The sequence below is a fragment of the Scyliorhinus torazame genome, chromosome 7, assembly GCF_047496885.1.
Source record: "Scyliorhinus torazame isolate Kashiwa2021f chromosome 7, sScyTor2.1, whole genome shotgun sequence".
Taxonomy (NCBI): Eukaryota; Metazoa; Chordata; class Chondrichthyes; order Carcharhiniformes; family Scyliorhinidae; genus Scyliorhinus; species Scyliorhinus torazame.
This window is the reverse complement of record NC_092713.1, coordinates 130,882,838-130,902,505: the sequence shown is the minus strand read 5'-3', so window position 1 is coordinate 130,902,505 and position 19,668 is coordinate 130,882,838. Positions and strand designations below refer to the sequence as shown.

Below are 19,668 nucleotides of genomic sequence, written 5' to 3'. Positions count from 1 at the left end.
CGTTCACCTTTCTTTGTCTCGGCCACTGCTGGCGCCGAGAAGTCTGGATCGGCATTCAATTGCTAATATGTTGCAATTGTTCCCGGGGATAGCCGATTAAACTGCAGATGTTTGTGTTGATGTGCTGCTAATGGTCACAGGTATCGATCTGGGCCGACTTCCCCAGAGCCGAATACGCTGTTCTGTCTGCAGCTGTCCGTTTGTGCCCTGTTGGCTGCTTTTCCCATCAGCCTTTTCGGTTAGCCATTTTACATCAGGATTTGGCCAAATTAATCGGGAATCAGCCATTTTAGGTGGCTACATCCCCCACTTGTGATCCTAACGCGAAGCGTTAAGGATCACCTAAATTTTGTCCTTTCCGTTCCCTGACCGGGGGGGCACCTCCTACATGGCCACTCCTCTGACCCTAGCTATGCACAAAATTTTTTACCTAAACAATTCTAAGGGCGCTATGTTAGGCAGGGGCATGCATCTACAAAATAAAAACTTGGAACCTCTAATTTTACCTAAATACACTATACTCATCAAACATTGCATTATCCTATCTTCCTAAAACATACAACAACAATCATAACATTCAATATGCTCTTTCCTGGCTTGGCAGTCAAGCTCAGGATCATACATTTTTTGTATATGGAGGTTTTGTACATTTTTTTATTTACAAAAAAACGCAAGTGCATGTTCTTTATTATTATTGTATTATAGGTCGCGGGGGTCGGGGGTCTGGTCATACCCGAATATAGGGAATCGGATCTGATATACTGGGGTTCGAGCATGGTACGCTCTCCTTCTCCATTTGCAGAGGCGCATAGTCTGCACTGCACAGCAGAGTATCGCCAACGCTAACAGTGCTTCAATTACGTAAGACATGGAGTACCAGGTTATGAACCTGTCACACCAGGAAGATGCAGTGTCGCTGGTGACTGGGCTTTGGGTACTGCGGGGCAGTGAAACATTAACGGCAGGGAGGTTTGGAGTAATGGGGTCCACGTTCCCGCGCAACCAAGTGTTCGTAAAAAAGATGTTGAACATGATGAACGAAGTCCCCATGGCTGTCCTCTTTCTTTTTCTTTCTTTGTGTTCTCTGTTTTCTCCGGTCCTGCAGCTTTTGGAGTTCTGTAAAACAAGCATAGTATCTGTAACTACCTTGGTTTAGTCGGGCAGTATGGTCGGCACGGGCTTGGAGGGCCGAAGGGCCTGTTCCTGTGCTGTACATTTCTTTGTTCTTTGTTCTTTTTGGTATAATATCCGGGATGTTAGTGTGTCTGTCCTTTTTGGGGCCAATTATACCCTTATAATTGGTCACTATGTGTGACTCCCTCATTTTTTTTTTTCAAAACAAATTTTAGGACACGGCACACTTCCCAGTGAGGGACCAGTGCTGATTTACCATCCCAATGTTCTAGGATGTAAATAGCAGATGGCAGCAACCTAAAGGTCGTCAAAAAAAAAAACTTTTTGAAATGAAAATGTCAAATGAGGTGCGTATGGGCCGCGACGGGTAAGATTTGGATGGAGTCCCCAGGTAGGACGGCTACCAATGCCGTATTTCCCCTACCCGAGCATGTTTGACCAACGGGGGGGTCCCCAGGCAGGGTGGGTCTCATGCCGTTTCTCCACTGCCTGAGCAACCGACAAGAACGGGCAAAAATGTAGTCATCATGGTGAGGTTGCTGCTGTGATTCTAACCTCGAATCAGAACGGGCGTCTGCCGAGAAGCTAGTTCCTCTGAACGAGCGTGTGGTCTGGTGACCAGGTATCTGTAGATAAGCTAGTTCCGCTGAACAAGCATCTGGTCTGTTGACCAGGTATCTGTGGACAAGTTGGTACCGCTGAACAAGCGTCTGGAAAAAAATTCTCCTGTCGGACAAACAACACTAAACAAACGTACAAACAACATAAAACATCCTGCAGGTTCCATCAGGAAGGACACCACTTCTCCCAAGCATTTCCTTTAAACATCATGTGGACACCTCAGTTCTCTGTTGCGGACAGGGTTGCAAAGGGGTTGGCGAATTGGGAGTCAGACTCGAGGTCGTCCCCTTCTCCCAGGTGCCAAACTCTGGAGTGAATTAATGTTGAGAGGGCTGCGTGGTGTGAGTTGGGGTTGCTTTCGTCGTTTTGAACGAGTCTGCAGGAGTTGTCGCGGTGCCAATGAGTTTCGTCGAGTTGTGTGGGGATAAAGTCGGGGTCATCCGTGTGGTTCGGTGGTCGGTGGTGTGGTTTGTTTAGAAAAGTGATCATGAAGGGATCACTGGAGTCGAAATCGGAGTCGCTGGGTGTGGGTCCGGTTGTAAGGGGATAGTAGGGAGGCGAGCTGTGGCTATTGTCCGAATCACAGTCGCTGTCTCTGCTGCTGCAGTCTGTGGGCGTTCCGGGGCGGAGTGTATATTTTGGGGGTGGAGTCGGGGGCGAGTCCGTGTCTGGGCTGGACGTGGTGGGGGTTGGTCTGGTTACGTTGGCTGTGGGCGGGGTGTGGTCTGCTGCGTCAAGCATGACGTGGTGGGCGTGGTTTGACTGTGCTCCATAAACCTTTAACTGGTTAATATGAAACCAGGCAGTCTTACCATTTGGGTATTTGATTTTATATACCGATGGGCTTACTTTATCCGTAATGGAGTACGGACCCGAGTATTTTGGAGACAGAAATGTGCTGGTGTTATACACAGACAACACCACTTGTTGTCATATATCATACTCCGTTGCATGTACTGCCTTATCAAAACAGGCCTTGCTCTGTTTCTTTTTGGTGCCCAATTTAACTGCGGCTGCTAACCGAGCCGTTTTTACATTAGCGACTAATTGCTCAACGGCTTTCTCATGGGTGAGGGCCGTAACTTCAGGGCTGGTCAGGTCTAAACCTAACAAGTATTCTGTCCCTTTCATGGGGCGTCCGGTCATGAGGGTGTGTGGGGTGTATCCTGTGGAGGTGGAAACAGTGTTACGCAAAAACATCAGCGCAAAGGGGAGGACAGAATCCCAAGTGGTGTTGTTCTGCTGGACCATTTTTCTGAGGGTAGTTTTTAGGGTCCGATTCATGCGCTCCACTATACCACTCGACTGTGGGTGGTACGCAATGTGAAATTTTTGGGTTATGCCAAATATCGTGAGGACTTTCTGCATGACCCGTCCTGTAAAGTGAGAACCTTGGTCCGATTCAATACTGCGGGGGAGTCCCCATCTTGTAAAGATGTGGTGGGTTAGGATTTTGGCTGTGGTTTTCGCGGTGTTGGTGCGGGCTGGAAATGCTTCCACCCACTTTGTAACAGTGTCTATGACCACCAGAACATATTTATAGCCATTCCTGCAAGGGGGCAATGGACCTATAAAATCGATCTGGAGGTTAGTCCAGGGGCCGTTAACGGGTCGGGTGTGGCTGGGTTGTGTCTTTTTGGCATATCTATCTGGGTTGTTCTGTGTGCAGATGAGGCAATTCTCAATGTAATGGGATACATCTTCCTTGAGACTTGGCCACCAACAAAGCTGTTTGAGGTGGGCTGCGGTGGGATCGATTCCCTGGTGTCCATGGCCATCATGGAATAAACAGATTAATTGGTTCCTATCCTGCTCAGGAACTACATAAAGGGTGTCCTTTAACACCACACCGTCATGTGTGGTCATCGTATTTCTGTACCTCTCGTATGAGGCTGGAAACTTCCCTTTCACGATCTCAGTGAGAGCGCTATCCTGCTTCTGGGCCTCTACTAGATCTTCGATCCTAGTCTGCGTGACCTGAACTGCACTCACTGGCGCACTCACTGGCGCACTTTCGGGGGGCTTCCAAAAGTACCCATTTCTGGATCCTGCCTGAGCCAGTGCGTCGACTTTTACATTTCCAGGGGGGGAGGAGCGATGGTGGCTGCGGACTTTTATAATGCCAAAAGTCCTGTCCTTGGCTTTTTGCAAAATATGGCGGAGTAATGGGGCTGAGGGGAGGGGTTTTCCATCCGCAGAAACAAATCCTCTTGTTTCCCAAAGGGGCAGAAATTCTGTGAGGCTGTTGCAGACGTATAGGCTGTCTGAATATATGTCTGCTGGGCTGGGGAAGGAATCTGGGTGCTCTACAATGTACGCGATGGCCGCAAGCTCTGCTGCCTGCGCGCCTAAGTGTCCGGGTAATTTTAATGCGATTTCCTTGAGGGCGCGTCCCTGTGCGTCCTCCACATAAATCCCACAACCTGTTATGCGTTGCCCATCTAGGACTGTGGAAGATCCATCCACAAAGATCCTAATGGGGTCACACGTGTCCGGGTGAGGGGGGCTTTGAGATGGGGTGGCTAGTTTTCTAGGGAGTGTTTTAGCTATAAAGGGGCCTGTATTATGGTGGGGCGAGATGATTTCACACTCATGGGGGGTTCCGGGGTACTGTAAATTGTCCGTTAAGTATGTGCGAGTCTTGGTCCGTTTGACTGTGATGTCCCGTCCTTGTAAGAGAAGGGTCCACCGAGCAGCGCTTATCTGGCTGACGGTACCGTCTTTAAAGTCGTCCGTCTAGTAAAAGTTGGGTGGGGGTGTGCTCGGTCAGAATGGTGATGGGGTTCAGTCCGGTAATGTATGAAAAGTACTGGACTGCCCAGAAAACTGCGAGCAGGTGCCTCTCACAGGCTGAAAATCCCTGCTCCACAGCATCTAAAATTCGGGAGGCATAAGCCACGGGTCTTAGCTGGTCATGCCGTTCCTGTAGGAGCACGGCTGAAAGGGTGCGGTCTGTGGTCGCTACCTCTATGGCGTAAGGGGAAAGCGGGTCTGGAACTTGTAGTGCGGGGGCGGCTATGAGTGCCTGTTTTAATGATTCCACAGCATCCGTATGCTGCGGAAGCCATTCCCAGGGGGCTCCTTTCTTTAGGAGGTCTGAGAGGGGCGCTGCCTTGCTGGCGAAACCGTCAATATGGTTTCGGCAGTAGCCAACCAGTCCTAAAAACGACCAGAGGGCTGAAACGTGTTGGGGAAGGGGCAATTTAGCGATCGAGTCAATTCTTTTGTGCTCGATCTCGCGTTTGCCGAGTGTGATTATAGTACCCAAATATATCACTTTCTCTTCCAAAATCTGGGCCTTTTTGGGGTTGACTTTACATCCAATGGAATGTAGTAATTCCAGAAGTTCGGACAGAAGCTCAATGTGCTCTTCCTTTGTGTCTGTCTGCAGTAGTAGATCATCTACATACTGTACCAGACATTCGGGGCGAGAACATTTTGCTAGTCCATTTGCCAGCTGTCGGTGGAAAATGGAGGGGGAGTTGTGGAAGCCTTGTGGCAGGCATGTCCACGTGTACTGCTGCGCTCTGAAAGTGAAGGCAAATTTATACTGGCACGCCTTTGCCAATGGAATGGACCAGAATCCATTACTGACGTCCAAAACCGTGAAATATCGGGCATGGAGTCCCTGTTTGAGTATGGTCTCAGGACCTGTTGCTACGGTGGGGGCTGCTGCGGGGGTGACTTTATTGAGTTCCCGATAATCAATGGTCAAGCGCCATGATCCGTCGGGCTTTCTTACCGGCCAAATCGGCGCATTATTAGTAGAGGCTACCGATCTTAGGACGCCCTGCTCTAATAAGCTCTCTATAACCTTTAGGATTTCACCCTCTGCTTCTAGGGGGAATCCGTACTGCTTTTGGGGTCTAGGGTCTGGTCCTGTTACTTGTACGGAGCCAGTCATCCGTCCACAGTCGTGCTTGTGGGTCGCGAATGCTGCCCTGTTCTTTTGCAGGAGTGCCCTAACCTGGGGGAATCCGTACTGCTTTTGGGGTCTAGGGTCTGGTCCTGTTACTTATACGGAGCCAGTCATCCGTCCACAGTCGTGCTTGTGGGTCGCGAATGCTGCCCTGTTCTTTTGCAGGAGCGCCCTAACCTGTCGGTCCATGCTGAGTGTGGTGGGGTTGAACCAAAACTCGCCTCCTGCGCTAATTTTGTTCATGTAGTCCCCTATGGTGAGCGTTGCGGGGGCTCTAGCGGATTTCGCCATCTTCCAGACTCACTGGTTGACTGAATCGAAAGATAGGTGGTGGGAATTCATAAAGTCGATTCCCAAAATGTGTTCTGCTGTTTGGGGCAAGTCTACTAAAACTACGGGGTATTTTGTGCTAATGGTTCCGATTTGGATGGGTACAGGGGCTGTGATGTGTCCCTGCTGTGCGTGGCCTGTAAAGCCGCTGAGGGTGATGGTGGCCATAGTGGGCCACGTGTCCTGACCAAGGGTGGAGGAATTTAAGGTGGTGCGGGATCCTCCTGTGTCCCAGAGAAGCTCAATAGGCTGTCCCCGAATTTTTGCTGCAACTACGGGTCGTCCTGACCTATCCCAAAGGGTATCGCAGACCCAACTGGGGGAGCCTGTACACCGTCAGTCCGTTCCGGTCAAGTCTGTCTGATCCGACCGGGCGCTAACGCTATGTATGAGCTCTGCCTTTTTCTTACTGAGAGTGCCTGTCTGTTGGGCTCTCTGTGGATTTTTAGGGGCATTGCACTCTTTGGCAAAATGTCCCAACTGTCCGCAGTTGTAACATTCTTGCGGTTTTGCTGGGGGGCTGCTCTTTACCTCGTTTACCCAGGCGGGGTTGTGAGGTGTGGCTTTTACTGCCTGCACGTCTGCGGCGGCTTGTTTTTCCTCGGGGGTTTTAGCGGCAGGTTTACTGTGAGCCGACTGTTCCCAAACGCAGGACAATCTTTTTACCACCCACTTCTCATTATGAGCCTCCTCCGAGGGGTCATAATTACTACAGGCATTCTGTCCTGCTTCTGTGGCATGGGAGATAAGGGTGCGGGTCCATTTGGTCATATTGTCTGGGGACAAATGGGCAGGGTCTACGTTTCCGAAAACGGCTTCAAAGTGAATCCACAAGCGTCCTGCGAACGCTGTGGGGTGTTCAGGCTTCTTCTATCTGCACTTATTTAGGCCAGCCATGGGGTCACCCCGGTTAGACCCGATCGCATCTCGGATCGCGGTATGCATTTCTGCAAGGGTGCCTCCTCCTACGTTCTGTGGGTCGGGAAGGGCTGCTGCTACCGATGGGTCTAAGCTTAGGACCATGAGCTTTACCTGCTCTTTCTCATCCAGGCCGTACAAGGTCGTCTGGTGTTTGACGGTGGCAAAGAAATGGTGTGGGTCTGAAGCGGGGAGGAACGGTGTGATTTTCGCACACGCGTCTTGTAATTGGGTCACTGTGAGGGGGGTGGAATATAGGAATTCCGCTGTCTGCTGTGGCTGTGCGGTGGGTTGTTACAGGGTTCATGGGAGCCTGAACTACCTGCTGTGTGGGAGGTGGGGGTGCTTTCCTCCTTTGGGGCTTTCCCTGCGCATATCTCTGCGCTGTCTCCTGCAATTCTTCCCAATCAGGGCCGTCTTCCTGTTCTAAACTTTCCCCAAAGGTTTCTTGGAATCCCTTTTGGACAGAAAGCAGTGATTGCAGGTCTGCAATTTGCATCCGGCACTTCGCATGGTCTATGGTACTCTGCCTTTGTTCCGTGGTTGCAGCGTGGAGCGCTCTCAAGGCTGCCTTGAGATCATTACATTGCTTCTGTAGCGTCTCCACCTGCTTCTCTGTCTCGTTCTTCACCAGGACTGCTCGCTGTGTGTCCTAATAAGCCTTCTCATACTGGGACTGGAAACTATTCAAATGCGCCAGACAAGACTGGTGACCCCGTTTGGCGTCAGCCACCTCTTCGTCCTTTGCCGCTAATTTCCCTTTTAATTCCAGGTTCTCTTTCTCAACCTCACATACATCGATTTTACTCATATGATGTATGCCTTCTATTTCTTTCCGGAGTGTCCTGATGACCTCCTCTGTGCCTCTCAATTGTGCCAGACAGGACACAATTGCCATCGGCTTGCGAGCTTTTGCTAAATTCTTTTTGTGGATTTCACTCATGTTCTCCCACCAAGTATACCCTATACTTCCGGGACCTGAGTCGTCATTATTACAGAAATCATTCCACATGGGCCATCCTTTGCCCTGGAGAAATTTCTGAATTTCCACTTCCCAGATGGGACACTGTCCCACTTTAATGCTGCTGATCGCTGCGACCGCAAATTCCTCGGGGTTCATGAGGCGTTGCATTGCCTGCATGGCCATCTCTCTTACCTGCTCGCTTCGGTCGAATTTGGAACAGGGGGCTAAGGTGGTGTCGTAGATGCGGGTACGGCTTGCGCTAATTTCCGAAAATACCAACTTCCGACAGTTTTGACGCAACAAAATCTATCAGTTTTACCTTATAGCCCTGTTAGTTATGCATGCATACACACACTTCCAAATTGTGAATTATTAACCAGAACCACTTGAACACTTGTGGTTTTTTGTTTTTGTTTCCAATTGGATTCTATTCAAATTTCTTGGGTTCTCCCGGAGTGGTTTTCCACTTCTATATCGGGCCCCGGCGGAGTCACCAATTTGTTGCTCTTATTAGCCTTAGTTTTATTAGCTCTAATTATGTCACCTTTGCTCACGTGTCGCCAGGTATCTTTCTGATACCGCCACGTGGTTCAAGCTCTAGTTATGATTAATAAGACAGCACACCGCTTAGTAGGATTAAATTCAACGGTCATTTATTATGTCCAGCAATAAATACTTACACAATAATCCTACTTTCTATATCACTACCTACCACTACTGGCCAATACTTAACTTTTGGAAATGGCCCACCAGGTCAGGGAAACGAATGGCTTATCGAATTGGGTCTGGCCTGCGGTATTCAAAAGGCTGATACAGGTCGATGGCTAGGAGTCTCTATCGGGTAGCGATCGCTGGAGTCAAACTTATGGTTGCTGGTCGATGGTTCTTGCGAAGGTTGCGAGCAGGAGAAGAAGGGAGAGAAGGGTCGATCTGAACTTGGCCCCTATCTTTTATAGGTCCCAGGGGCTTCCCGCCTCTTGGGGCGGACCTTGACCCTGGTCCCAAGTGATTGGACTTGTTCCCAATCACTGGGTTCGATATGCTCCAATAATGGGGCGATTCCTTGATCGGGGGGGTGGTCGTTCACCTTTCTTTGTCTCGGCCACTGCTGGCGCCGAGAAGTCTGGATCGGCATTCAATTGCTAATATGTTGCAATTGTTCCCGGGGATAGCCGATTAAACTGCAGATGTCTGTGTTGTTGTGCTGCTAATGGTCACAGGTATCGATCTGGGCCGACTTCCCCAGAGCCGAATACGCTGTTCTGTCTGCAGCTGTCCATTTGTGCCCTGTTGGCTGCTTTTCCCATCAGCCTTTTCGGTTAGCCATTTTACATCGGGTTTTGGCCAAATTAATCGGGAATCAGCCATTTTAGGTGGCTCCCCCCCCCCCAGCAACAACACCTGCCCTTCTTCTGGCCATCTCCACGCTCAGGTCCTGGTAGATGCGCAAGATACTGTTATTCCAATGGCAGCTCCGCATGCACTTGGCCCATTGTAGCACCCCCTCCTGGTCCAGGAACATGTGAAACTGGCCCACCTTTTCCAGGAGCCTTTTTTGTTGATCCTTCAGCCTCTCCATCTCCGCCTCCACCATCGTTTGGTGATCCTCCTGCCCCTCCAGCGCCTTTTCCAGCTTCTTGATCGTCAGATCCTGGGCATCCAGCCTGTGCTCCAGGCGCTCGATAGATTTCTGAATCGTGTCGAAACTGTCCCGCTTCAACGCAGTAAAGCCCTCTTGGATGACCTTCAACAGATGCTTCGTTATTGGCTGGGCTGTCTGCACCGGGTCCGGACATCGGCCATATTGTCCTCAGCAGCAGCTTCTGCACTGCCCTTGTTTGCCCACTTCTTCAGCTGTTTGCGATTCTTTCCGCTTCTTAATTCCATACACCTGTGTCTGGAGTCAGTGCCTGAGTGCCTATGCTTTCCGATCCAGCACTCAAAAGTACAAAAAGGTCGGGGAAAAAGGTCCAAACGTCCGACCGGATTGAGAGCCACCAAATGTCCGACTTACTCCTCCATAGCCGCCACCGGAAGTCCCATCTTTAACATTCTTGACCTATGTGACATTATCAGACGGTGAACTCACTCCAAATGCACAAGATGTACCAGTTTTGTTTATTTGGTAAACACAGAAGTATGAAACTTGGTCATACACTGTACATTTGAGGGCAGCATGTGGCTCAGTGGTTAGCATTGGGACTGCGGCGCTGAGGACCCAGGTTCAAATCCCGGCCCTGTGTTACTGTCCGTGTCGAGTTTGCTCATTCTCCCCATGTCTGTGTAGGTTTCACCCCCACAAAGATGTGCAGGTTAGGTGGATTGGCCATGCTAAATTGTTCAATTGGAAAAAAAAATAATTGGGTACTCTAAATTTTAAAAAAAATACACTGTACAATTGTACAATCTGGCAGTGTATTAACTTGACACCAATATAATCTATTATTGTGAAAGGTTAACTATACATCAGCGTCTTATATAATGAGGATCTGCAGTTGGTGTGGGAAACAAAACCATTCTATTTTTAAAAATTTAGAGTACACAATTCTTTTTTTTCCGATTGAGGGGCAATTTAGCGTGGCCAATTCACCTACCCTGCACATCTTTTTGGGCTGTGGGGGTGAGATCCACTCAGGCACGGCGAGAATGTGCAAACTCCACTCGGACAGGAAAAGAATGCCATTCTCTTTTTCTCATTTGTTTCATTCAATTTTTCCAGTCATATGTTACTGTTCATTTTCCATAATACTTCTATCGGGTTTTGGAAATATGTAAATATCAAATATTGTGAAAATCAGGATAATAAATGCAAACTAGGTCCATTTATAAGCTGTCTTGTGCCAAGGGATGAATTGCACCTTAGTGTCGTCTTACACATTGAGAATTTATATGATGAAGTTAAATTGAGTGGACTCGATGTACTTTGAATCATTAACATACTTCCACTTTATGTAGTATATCCTTACTATGATTAACAAGATGGTGATTTCCCAACCGCAGCCAGACTGGGTACGTTAAAGCGTCCCCCCAAAGCCTGGAAAGAATCAACCCCAGTCATTATGAGTACAGTCCCAATAGCTTGTTTAAAACGGGTACTAAAGTCTGGAAACAGGCTGTCCGTCCAAGTGCTGTTTTTAAAAAGTCGTGCAGATGGCACAGGACATGGCAAGGTGGGATCAGTACTAAAAACAACTGTATCGAATCCATCAAAGAAATGAAGTTGCACTGTCCGTGTGGAGTTTGCATATTCTCCCCGTATTTGCGTGGGTTTCGCCTCCACAACACAAAGCTGTGCAAGGTAGGTGGATTGAACACGCTAAATTGCCCCTTAATTGCAAAAATGAAGTGGGTACTCTAAATTTTTTTATTTTTTTAAAAGAAATTAAGTCTGCATAATACAAATGCTGAGAGGTGCATTGGAAAACAAATAATGTGGTGACAATCACGTTACAAATGGCACAGGTATGCAGCTACAATTTATTCATCGTGTCCATAAGACATAGGAGCAGAATTAGGCCAGTTGACCCATCAAGTCTGCTCCGCCATTCAATCATGGCTGATATTTTTCTCATCCCCATTCTCCTGCCTTCTCCCCATAACCCCTGATCCCTTTACTGATCAAAAACCTATCTATCTCTGTTTTAAAGACACTCAATGATTTGGCCTCCACAGCTTTCTGTGGCAGAGTTCCACAGATTCACCACCCTCTGGCTGAAGAAATTCCTCCTCATCTCTGTTTTAAAGGATCGTCCATTTAGTCTGAGATTGTGTCCTCTTCTTCTATTTTTTCCTCCAAGTGGAAACAGTCTCTCCACTGTTGCTATATTTATTTGGTTACAAATATGGCGGTCAATATGGTCGCCTTTCTAAATCCTAATTATGAGTGTACTTTCAGAACCGCCACAAGGTTCAACCCGAATACCGATCAAAGAGCCAAAACATCACTTAGTCAGTTCAAAGTCAATACTATTTATTTACACGCAGTAAGATCTACTCCTGCACGATAATACTACAAACTAAACTATCTCCAATGCTAACACCTATACTTAACTTCAGGTGCCCACTTAGTCAGAGGAACAATGGCTGTTGTTCGGATCTGAGGCTGTTGTGTTCAAAGAGGTAATAGGAGTACAGCTAAGGTCGTCCGTCTGGTAGCGAGCGTTGACCTTGGACTTACTTGCTTCTGGTGATGCTGGCGGATGGGTCTCTCCGCTTGAGAGCCAAATGCAAGAGGCTGAACCTTTGGTGGGGGTTCCTTCTCATACTTGCGAGGGGCTTTGCGTGCTTTTAGGCAGGCCTTAAACTTGGTCCCAATTAATTGGGCAGCTTCTTGATCATTGTCATCGATCTAAACCAATAAAGGGGTGGGTGCCCTGCTGGCTGGGTGTGTCCTAGGTGGCCGTTGGCCTTGCTTTGTTTGTATCTTTCAGTTGGGGTACTGGCGCCGGGATGTCAGCGACAGTATTGGCTACCTGAGTATTGGTCCTTTGTTCCTCGGAGATGGGCCATCAATATGTTAATCGACCCAGAGTTTCGATTCCGTCTGCTGACTGCTTCCCAAATACACATTCAGGCTCTGTGCCTGCTTGTTGCTTAGTATTGTCCACATTTCCCTAGAGTCTCTGTGAACGTCCATTTTGTATTCTGAAAGTGGCCATCCCAGATGGCTACACCACGTCCACTCTATCCAGGCCACGCAGTAGCCTGTAAGTTTCAATAAGATCCTCCCTCATCCTTTTAAACTCCAAGGAGTACAGACCCAGAGTCCTCAACCGTTCCTCATACGACAAGCTCTTCATTCCAGGTATCATTCTTGTGAACCTCCTCTAGACTGTTTCCAAGGCCAGCACATCCTTCCTTAGATACGGGGCCCAAAACTGCTCACAATACTCCAAATGGGGTCTGACCAGAGCCTTATATAACCTCAGAAGTACAGCCCTGGTCTTGTATTCTAGCCCTCTCGACATGAATGCTAACATTTCATTTGCCTTCCTAACTGCCGACTGAACCTGCAAGTTAACCTTAAGAGAATCATGATCAAGGACTCCAAAGTCCCTTTGTGCTTCTGATTTCCTAAGCATCTTCCCATTTAGAAAATAGTCTATGCCTCCATTTCTCCTTCCAAAGTGCATAACCTCACACTTTTCCACATTGTATTTCATCTGCCACTTCTTTGCCCACTCTCCTAGCTTGTCCAAGTCCCTCTGCAGCCCCCTTGCTTCCTTAATACTACCTGTCCCTCGACAGATCTTTGTATCATCTGCAAAATTAGCAACCTTGCCTCCAGTTCCTTCCCCCAGATCATTAATGTATATTGTGTAAAGTTGTGGTCCCAGCACCGACCCCTGAGGCACACCACTAGTCACCGGCTGCCATCCTGACAAAAACTCCCTTTATCCCCACTCTCTGTCTTCTGTCAGTCAGCCAATCCTCTATCCATGCCAGGACCTTACCCTGAACACCATGGGCTCTTAACTTATTATCCATATTATCCATCGAATATACATGCAAAGCAATTGTTTTCTGGTGAGAGGAGGTGGGGCAAGGGAGGAATATAAGTAAATAAATCTAAAACTAGAATTCAAAGAACAAAACAACCCAAGTGAAATGATTAGTATACCATTAGTAATTTAAATATAAAGCCTGGATGTATGAACAGACACCATGTGCAGAGATTGTTAGCTGATGAATAGCATGGGGAGAATTGTAAATGTTAAAAGTATTGGAGATGGGGAAAGAAAATGCTTTGCACGACACTATGTGCTGAATCTTCCATGGAGTGACAATTAGCATCGTATTGCCACTCCACTTATATTTTCTTACCTTGGACTGGAGCTCCGCATTCCTCTCCAAACATGGCCTCCTGAGAAATGTGGAGAGTAGCTGCTGCTGGAATCCTTCAGTGCAATGCAAGATCGTCAGAGGAAAAGGTCCCCTTTTTACAGGACTAGCTGCTATATTGTGGTAAGTTAAAGGTCTCAGTCATTCTGCCAAGCTTGGAGAGAAGGTAAGTGAATGAGAGGATAGGGTGGGTCAGGGTGTTGAAAGGGAGTCGGGGATGGGGATCCGGGTGGTCAGGTGTTTGGGGGGTGTCAGGGATAGTCGGATGATGGGGAGGGGAGGGGGGGTCCAGTGTGGGGTTAGGGGATCAGTAGTGTAGTGCTCAGGAGTTAGAAATGCTTTTAATCCTTCTAACTTTTCATGTTAACTACGTCGGCTACATCCAAAGTGTCTGACTTTAAACCAGAGATTTGGAGTGTTCCAGATGTATTGGTAATTGCCAACGGAAGTTGTCAATCCCGAGGAAATTCCCAAGCAGGGAATGTCTGAAGGGCCCCCCAGCATAACTGCCAGAGTACCTCCGAGATACGACCATCCAGAGACTGCAAGATCTGGGCCTATGTGTATACGAGTAATCTGACACAACATTGAAATTTCATGATTTATTTCAAATGTAACAAGCAGTTAGAAAAATTCAGGAATTCTATATTAATGAGAACGAGGAAGAGAATAGCTGTCATCCCATTTGCAAGGCGGAGAACATCGTAACACTAAAGGAAGAAGTTTACCACTTGAATGGAGCTTATGTGTATCCGAAGCACCTCCAATGCATTTTCCATTCACAAATACTCTTGGAACCTGGCAAAATAATAAAATGTTGGAATGAAATTTGTCAAACCCTAATTTGACTCTTTTGAAAAAATTCCTCCTAAACAGGTTTACTTACGAAATGATATAGACTCCAAGTTCAGAATATTGCAGACAAAAAAAATCTGAATATATTTAGGAAATGGTGCAATAGGAGGACTATAGTGTACTACTGAATGGATTAATTAATTACAACTGAATGGTCTTCCTCATCCATAATAAATGTAAGCATGGGTTTAAATGGATTTGGTTGCCCAGTGCACTACCTTCCAATGTTATTTTACCAGATTTGAATGCAAGTCTGTGTGGAATGATTATTCAATGACCACTGCGTTACTGACCACATATGTTGTGGCAAGCATTTGCTCAGAAGAGATATTTTCCACTGCATGCCAACTGAGTTCTGCTTTCAGAACTTCTGGAAAATATACCTGTCCCTCACATTTCCCCACTGTGGGAAAATTGTCCCTTTCAAAGACCAGAATATTTGTGACTTTGACACAATATTGTTCCAGTGCCTGTGTGATTTCATTAACTATCCAATTCTATGAAAGTGGAAACAGTACCAGTCACATTACAGGTCCGGTGTTTGCATTAGTTGGTGTGTTGTTTATATATGTGAGTTACAGTTGTTGCATGTTCTGAAAAAAGCAAGATGCTTTTGATGAGATATTTGACCGGCTGTGTATGTGCCAATTCATTGAAATAGTTTTTAAAAATTAATTGACGGGTTGTGGGCGTCACTTATTAGGCCAGCATTTATTGCCTATCTCTAGTTGCCCTTCAGAAGGTGGTAGTGAGTTGCTTCTTGAACCGCTGCAATCCTTGAGATGTAGGTACACCCACAGTGCTGTTAGGGAGGGAGTTCCAGGATTTTGCACCAGTGAAGCAACGGCGATATATTTCCAAGTCAGGGTGATGAGCGACCTGCAGGGGAACCTCCAGGTGATGGGGTTCCCAGGTATCTGCTGCTCATGTCCTTCAAGATGGTAGTGGTTGTGAGTTTGGAAAGTGCTGCCTAAGGAACTTTGGCGAGTTGGCTGCTCTGTCTTGAATGGTGTTGAGTTTCCTGAGTGTTGTTGGAGCTGCACTCATCCAGGCAAAATGGAGAGTATTCCATTTCACTCCTGACTTGTGCCTTGTAGATGGCGGACAGGCTTTGTGGGGTCAGGAGGTGAGTTACTCGCAGTAGGATTCCAAGCCTTTGACTTGCTCTGGTAGCCACAGTATTAATGTGGCTAGTCCAGTTCAGTTTCTGATCAATGGTAACCCCCAGGATGTTGACGATGGGGGATTCAGCGATGGTCATGCCAGTGAATGTCAAGGGGTGATGGTTAGATCCTCTCTTGTAGGAGATGGTCATTGCTGGCACCTGTGCAATGTGAATGTAACTTACCACTTGTCATCCCAAGCCTGGTTATTGCTCAGGCCTTGCTGCATTTGGATGTGGACTACTTCATTATCTGAGGAGTTGTGAATGGTACTGAACATTGTGCAGTCATCGGCAAACATCCCCACTTCTGACCTTATGATGAAAGAGAGGTCATTGATGAAGCAGCTGAAGATGGTTGGGCCTAGGACACTACCCTGAGGAACTCCTGCAGTGATGTCCTGGAGCTGAGATGATTGACCTCCAACCACCACAACCATCTTCCGTTCTGCCAGGTACGACTCCTGACCAGCGGAGAGTTTTCCCCTGATTCCCATTGAATACAGTTCTGCCAAGCCTTCTTGATGCCATACTTGGTCAAATGCTGTCTTGATGTCAAGGTCAGTCACTCTCACCTTGCCTCTGCGATTCAGCTCTTCATTCATGGCTGAACCAAGGCTGTAATGAGTTCAGGAACTGAGTGACGGTGGCGAAACCCAAACTGAGCGTTCGTGAGCAGGTTATTGCTGAGTAAGCGCCACTTGGCTGGGTTGCATTTGTCCTGTTTCTTGTGTACAGGACACACCTGGTCAATTCTTTACATTGGCAAGTAGATGCCAGTGTTGCTGTACTAGAACAGCTTGCAGGATGTTCTGGAGCATAAGTCTTCAGTACTATTGTCGGAATATTGTCAAGGCCCAGAGCCTTTGCAGTATCCAGTGTCTTCAGCTGTTTCCTGGTATCACATAGAGTGAATCGTATTGGCTGAAGACCGATATATGTGATGCTGGGAGAAGATGACTACTTTGAGTCTGACTCCCCAAGCGAGAACCCCTTTGCGACCCTGTTCGCAACTGATAACTGAGGTGTCCAGATGATGTTTTAAAAAGGAACCGCTTGGGAGAAAACGGTGTCCTTTCTGATGGAATCTGCAGCATGTTGTTTAATGTTGTTTGTAGTGGTATTGTTAAATGTTGTTTGTAAGATCAGACATTTTTTTCCACGGCCACACGCCTTATTTTTTGGCCGAAACCTCTGAGAACTTGCCCGCACGCTCATCGGCAGAAACCGCTGAGAACTTGCCAGACCCCCGTTCGTAACTGCTCTTCTGGTTTAAAGGTAGAACCAATACGGCAACCCCCCACGATGACTACATTTTTGCCCGTTCTTGTCAGTTGCTCAGGCAGTGGAGAAACAGCATTGGTCTCCGCCCTGCCTGAGGACCCTCCCTCTGGTCAGCTACGTTCGGGTAGAGCACACATGGCATTGGTCGCCGTCCTACCCGGGGATTCCACCCAATTCTTACCCGTCGCGGCCCATACGCACCTCATTTCGGCACTTTTGGTTAAAAAAAAACGTTTTGGTTTGTTTTCAGGTGACCCCCTTAGGTTGCCAACCTATGCCATTTACATCCTCAAACATTTGGATAGTAAATCGCACAGCCTGCGAGACGGCTCGCACTGTTTCAGTATTTTTAAGTGTGTCTTGTCCCGAATATTCGGTTGTTTTTTTAAAATGAGAGAGTCACACATGGTGACAAATTGTAAAGGGAGAACTGGCACTAAAGGATAGACATACTAACAGACAAGATATTAAACCAAGATAGTAACAGACACTATGCTTGATCCCACAGAACTCCAGAAGCTCCAGCGAAGAGAAGAGAAGCGAAAGAATGAGAATCCCATGAGGACATCCTCCGTGTTGCTCATCACCCTAATGAACATTTGGTTGCGCGCGAACGCGAACCCCCTGACCCCAACCCCCCCCCCCCAGCCGTCAATGATTCACTTCCCCATAGCACACAGAACCCCGAGATAATCTCCGATCCACCATCATGGTGTGATAAGCTCATAACGTGGTACTCCCTTTCCTACGTAGTCGAATCTCTATTAGTGTCGGCGATACTCTGCAGCATTTGCAGACTATCCGCATGAGGAAATGGAGAAGGAGAGCCTACCGCGCTAGCAGCCCGGTATACAGAATAAGATCCCCTATTTTCGGTTTTCACCAGGCCCCCGAACCCCTCGATCTATAATAAAGGACATTTGTTTGCGTTCTTCTGTAAATAAAGAAATGGAAAGATTGTACAACCCTGTGCTTGACTGCCAAGACAGGAAAAATGTAAATACTGCTTTCATTTTGTATTGTTTAGGAAGTTAGTATGATTGAATGTTTGAGTGAGTGTAGTTTATTAAGGACAGTTAGAGGTACCGTTTTTTTAAAACTTTGTAATGCATGGCCCTGTTTTGACATAGCGCCACTTTGAAATTGTTAGTTTAAAAAAAATTTTTTTTTTTAAATTCTCCTTTTTCACGTTTTCTCCCACATTTACAGCCATCAACAATAAACAATAATCAACAAGATATGTCAATCCCCATAATAACAACGATCCCATCCGCCCACCAACCCCCAAACCTCAACCCGCATGTGTACATAAACAAATGACAAAAAGGAATCAGGGATTACCCGTAGTCACCCTTAATCTACACGCTCTCCACCCCCCCACCCCCAACCAACGCCACCCAGCCTCTAAGAGAGTACCGTACATGATACCCCAAAGTTGTACCCACCCCCCCCCCAAGTCTCCAGCTCCTCCCGTCCACTGCCTCTTGTAAAACTCCTCCTCCCAACCTCGGTTCCCTCCCCCAACCTCGGTTCCCTCCCCCCAACTTTCCACCCCGGCTAGACCACTCGGACCCTGTTCTCTCAGGCTCCGATGGCCGCAGCCCCAGCCCCACCTCACTCCTGTTCACTGGCCGGCTTAAACCGGCCAGCGTGGAGGCCCCCGCCCGGATCCCTTTCCCCCTTGCCTGGCCCTAGGAAAGCCCAAAGATCCCCTTTTAGCACACAAACCCCGCATATCCACCTACACCGCAAAGAGCCTTCCTTTCGAGTGAAAGTCCCGTCCCTTCCCTTGTCCAAATATATGCAACATTGGCTCCTTTAGCCTCTACCCCCGCGCGCAATGATACAAAAAAAAAGAAGAAAATACAGTCATGAGGTTACATCGGCACATGACCATTCCTCAATTTGTCAGTTCTGCCACAGACCTTCTGCCTTCGCAAACTCCTCCGTTGCTTCCGCCGTTCCAAAATAAAAGTCCCTGAGCTTGTAAATCACCCTCAGCTTCGCTGGATATACAATGCCGCACTGCACCTTGCCAATGTACAGTGCCCTCTTCACCCGGTTGAAGGCAGCCCGCCTCCTCGCCAGCTCCACCGTAAAGTCCTGGTATACACGTATCCCAGCTCCAGCCCACTGCACCACCCGCTTCTGCTTGGCCCAGCTCAGGACCTTCTCCTTCACACTATACCTACGGAAGCCCAGAGTCACTGCCCTTGGCGGCTCACTCGCCTTTGGTACAGGCCTCCACGACCGATGAGCCCGATCCAGTTCATATCAGATGGGGTCCTCCCCCTCCCCCAATAGTTTTGCCAGCATCGCGGCAAAATACACAGTCGGCTTCGGTCCTTCAACTCCTTCGGGCAGCCCCACGACCCTCAAAGTCTGTCGCCTGGATCTGTTTTCCAGATCTTCCATTTTTCCTCGCAGATTCTTAATGGTGACCATCACCTTCCGCATCTCCTTCCCCATCGAGGCAAGTTGATCACCGTGCTGCAATACCGTCTCCTCCACTTCCTTCAGCGCCTCCCCTTGCTCTCGCACCTCCGCCACTTCGCTCGCCACCGCCGTCTTCACCGGGGAAACCGCCTCCTCCACCAGCACATTCAAAACCTCCCTCATCTCCTTCCTCACCATCTCCAT

The 19,668-nt window shown here is 47.9% G+C and overlaps 1 protein-coding gene across 2 annotated transcripts in view; it reads right to left on the bottom strand.

Moving 5' to 3' along the window:
* Window positions 1-14,346: 14,346 nt before the first annotated feature.
* LOC140426557 (uncharacterized) overlaps window positions 14,347-19,668 on the bottom strand; it is a 44,281-nt gene continuing 38,959 nt past the window's right edge. For both annotated transcript variants that reach the window (XM_072511483.1, XM_072511485.1), the window contains exon 4: window positions 14,347-14,525. In XM_072511483.1, coding sequence (XP_072367584.1) covers window positions 14,376-14,525 — 150 coding nt within the window. In that variant the 3' untranslated portion in view covers window positions 14,347-14,375. The remainder of the gene's footprint in view (window positions 14,526-19,668) is intronic.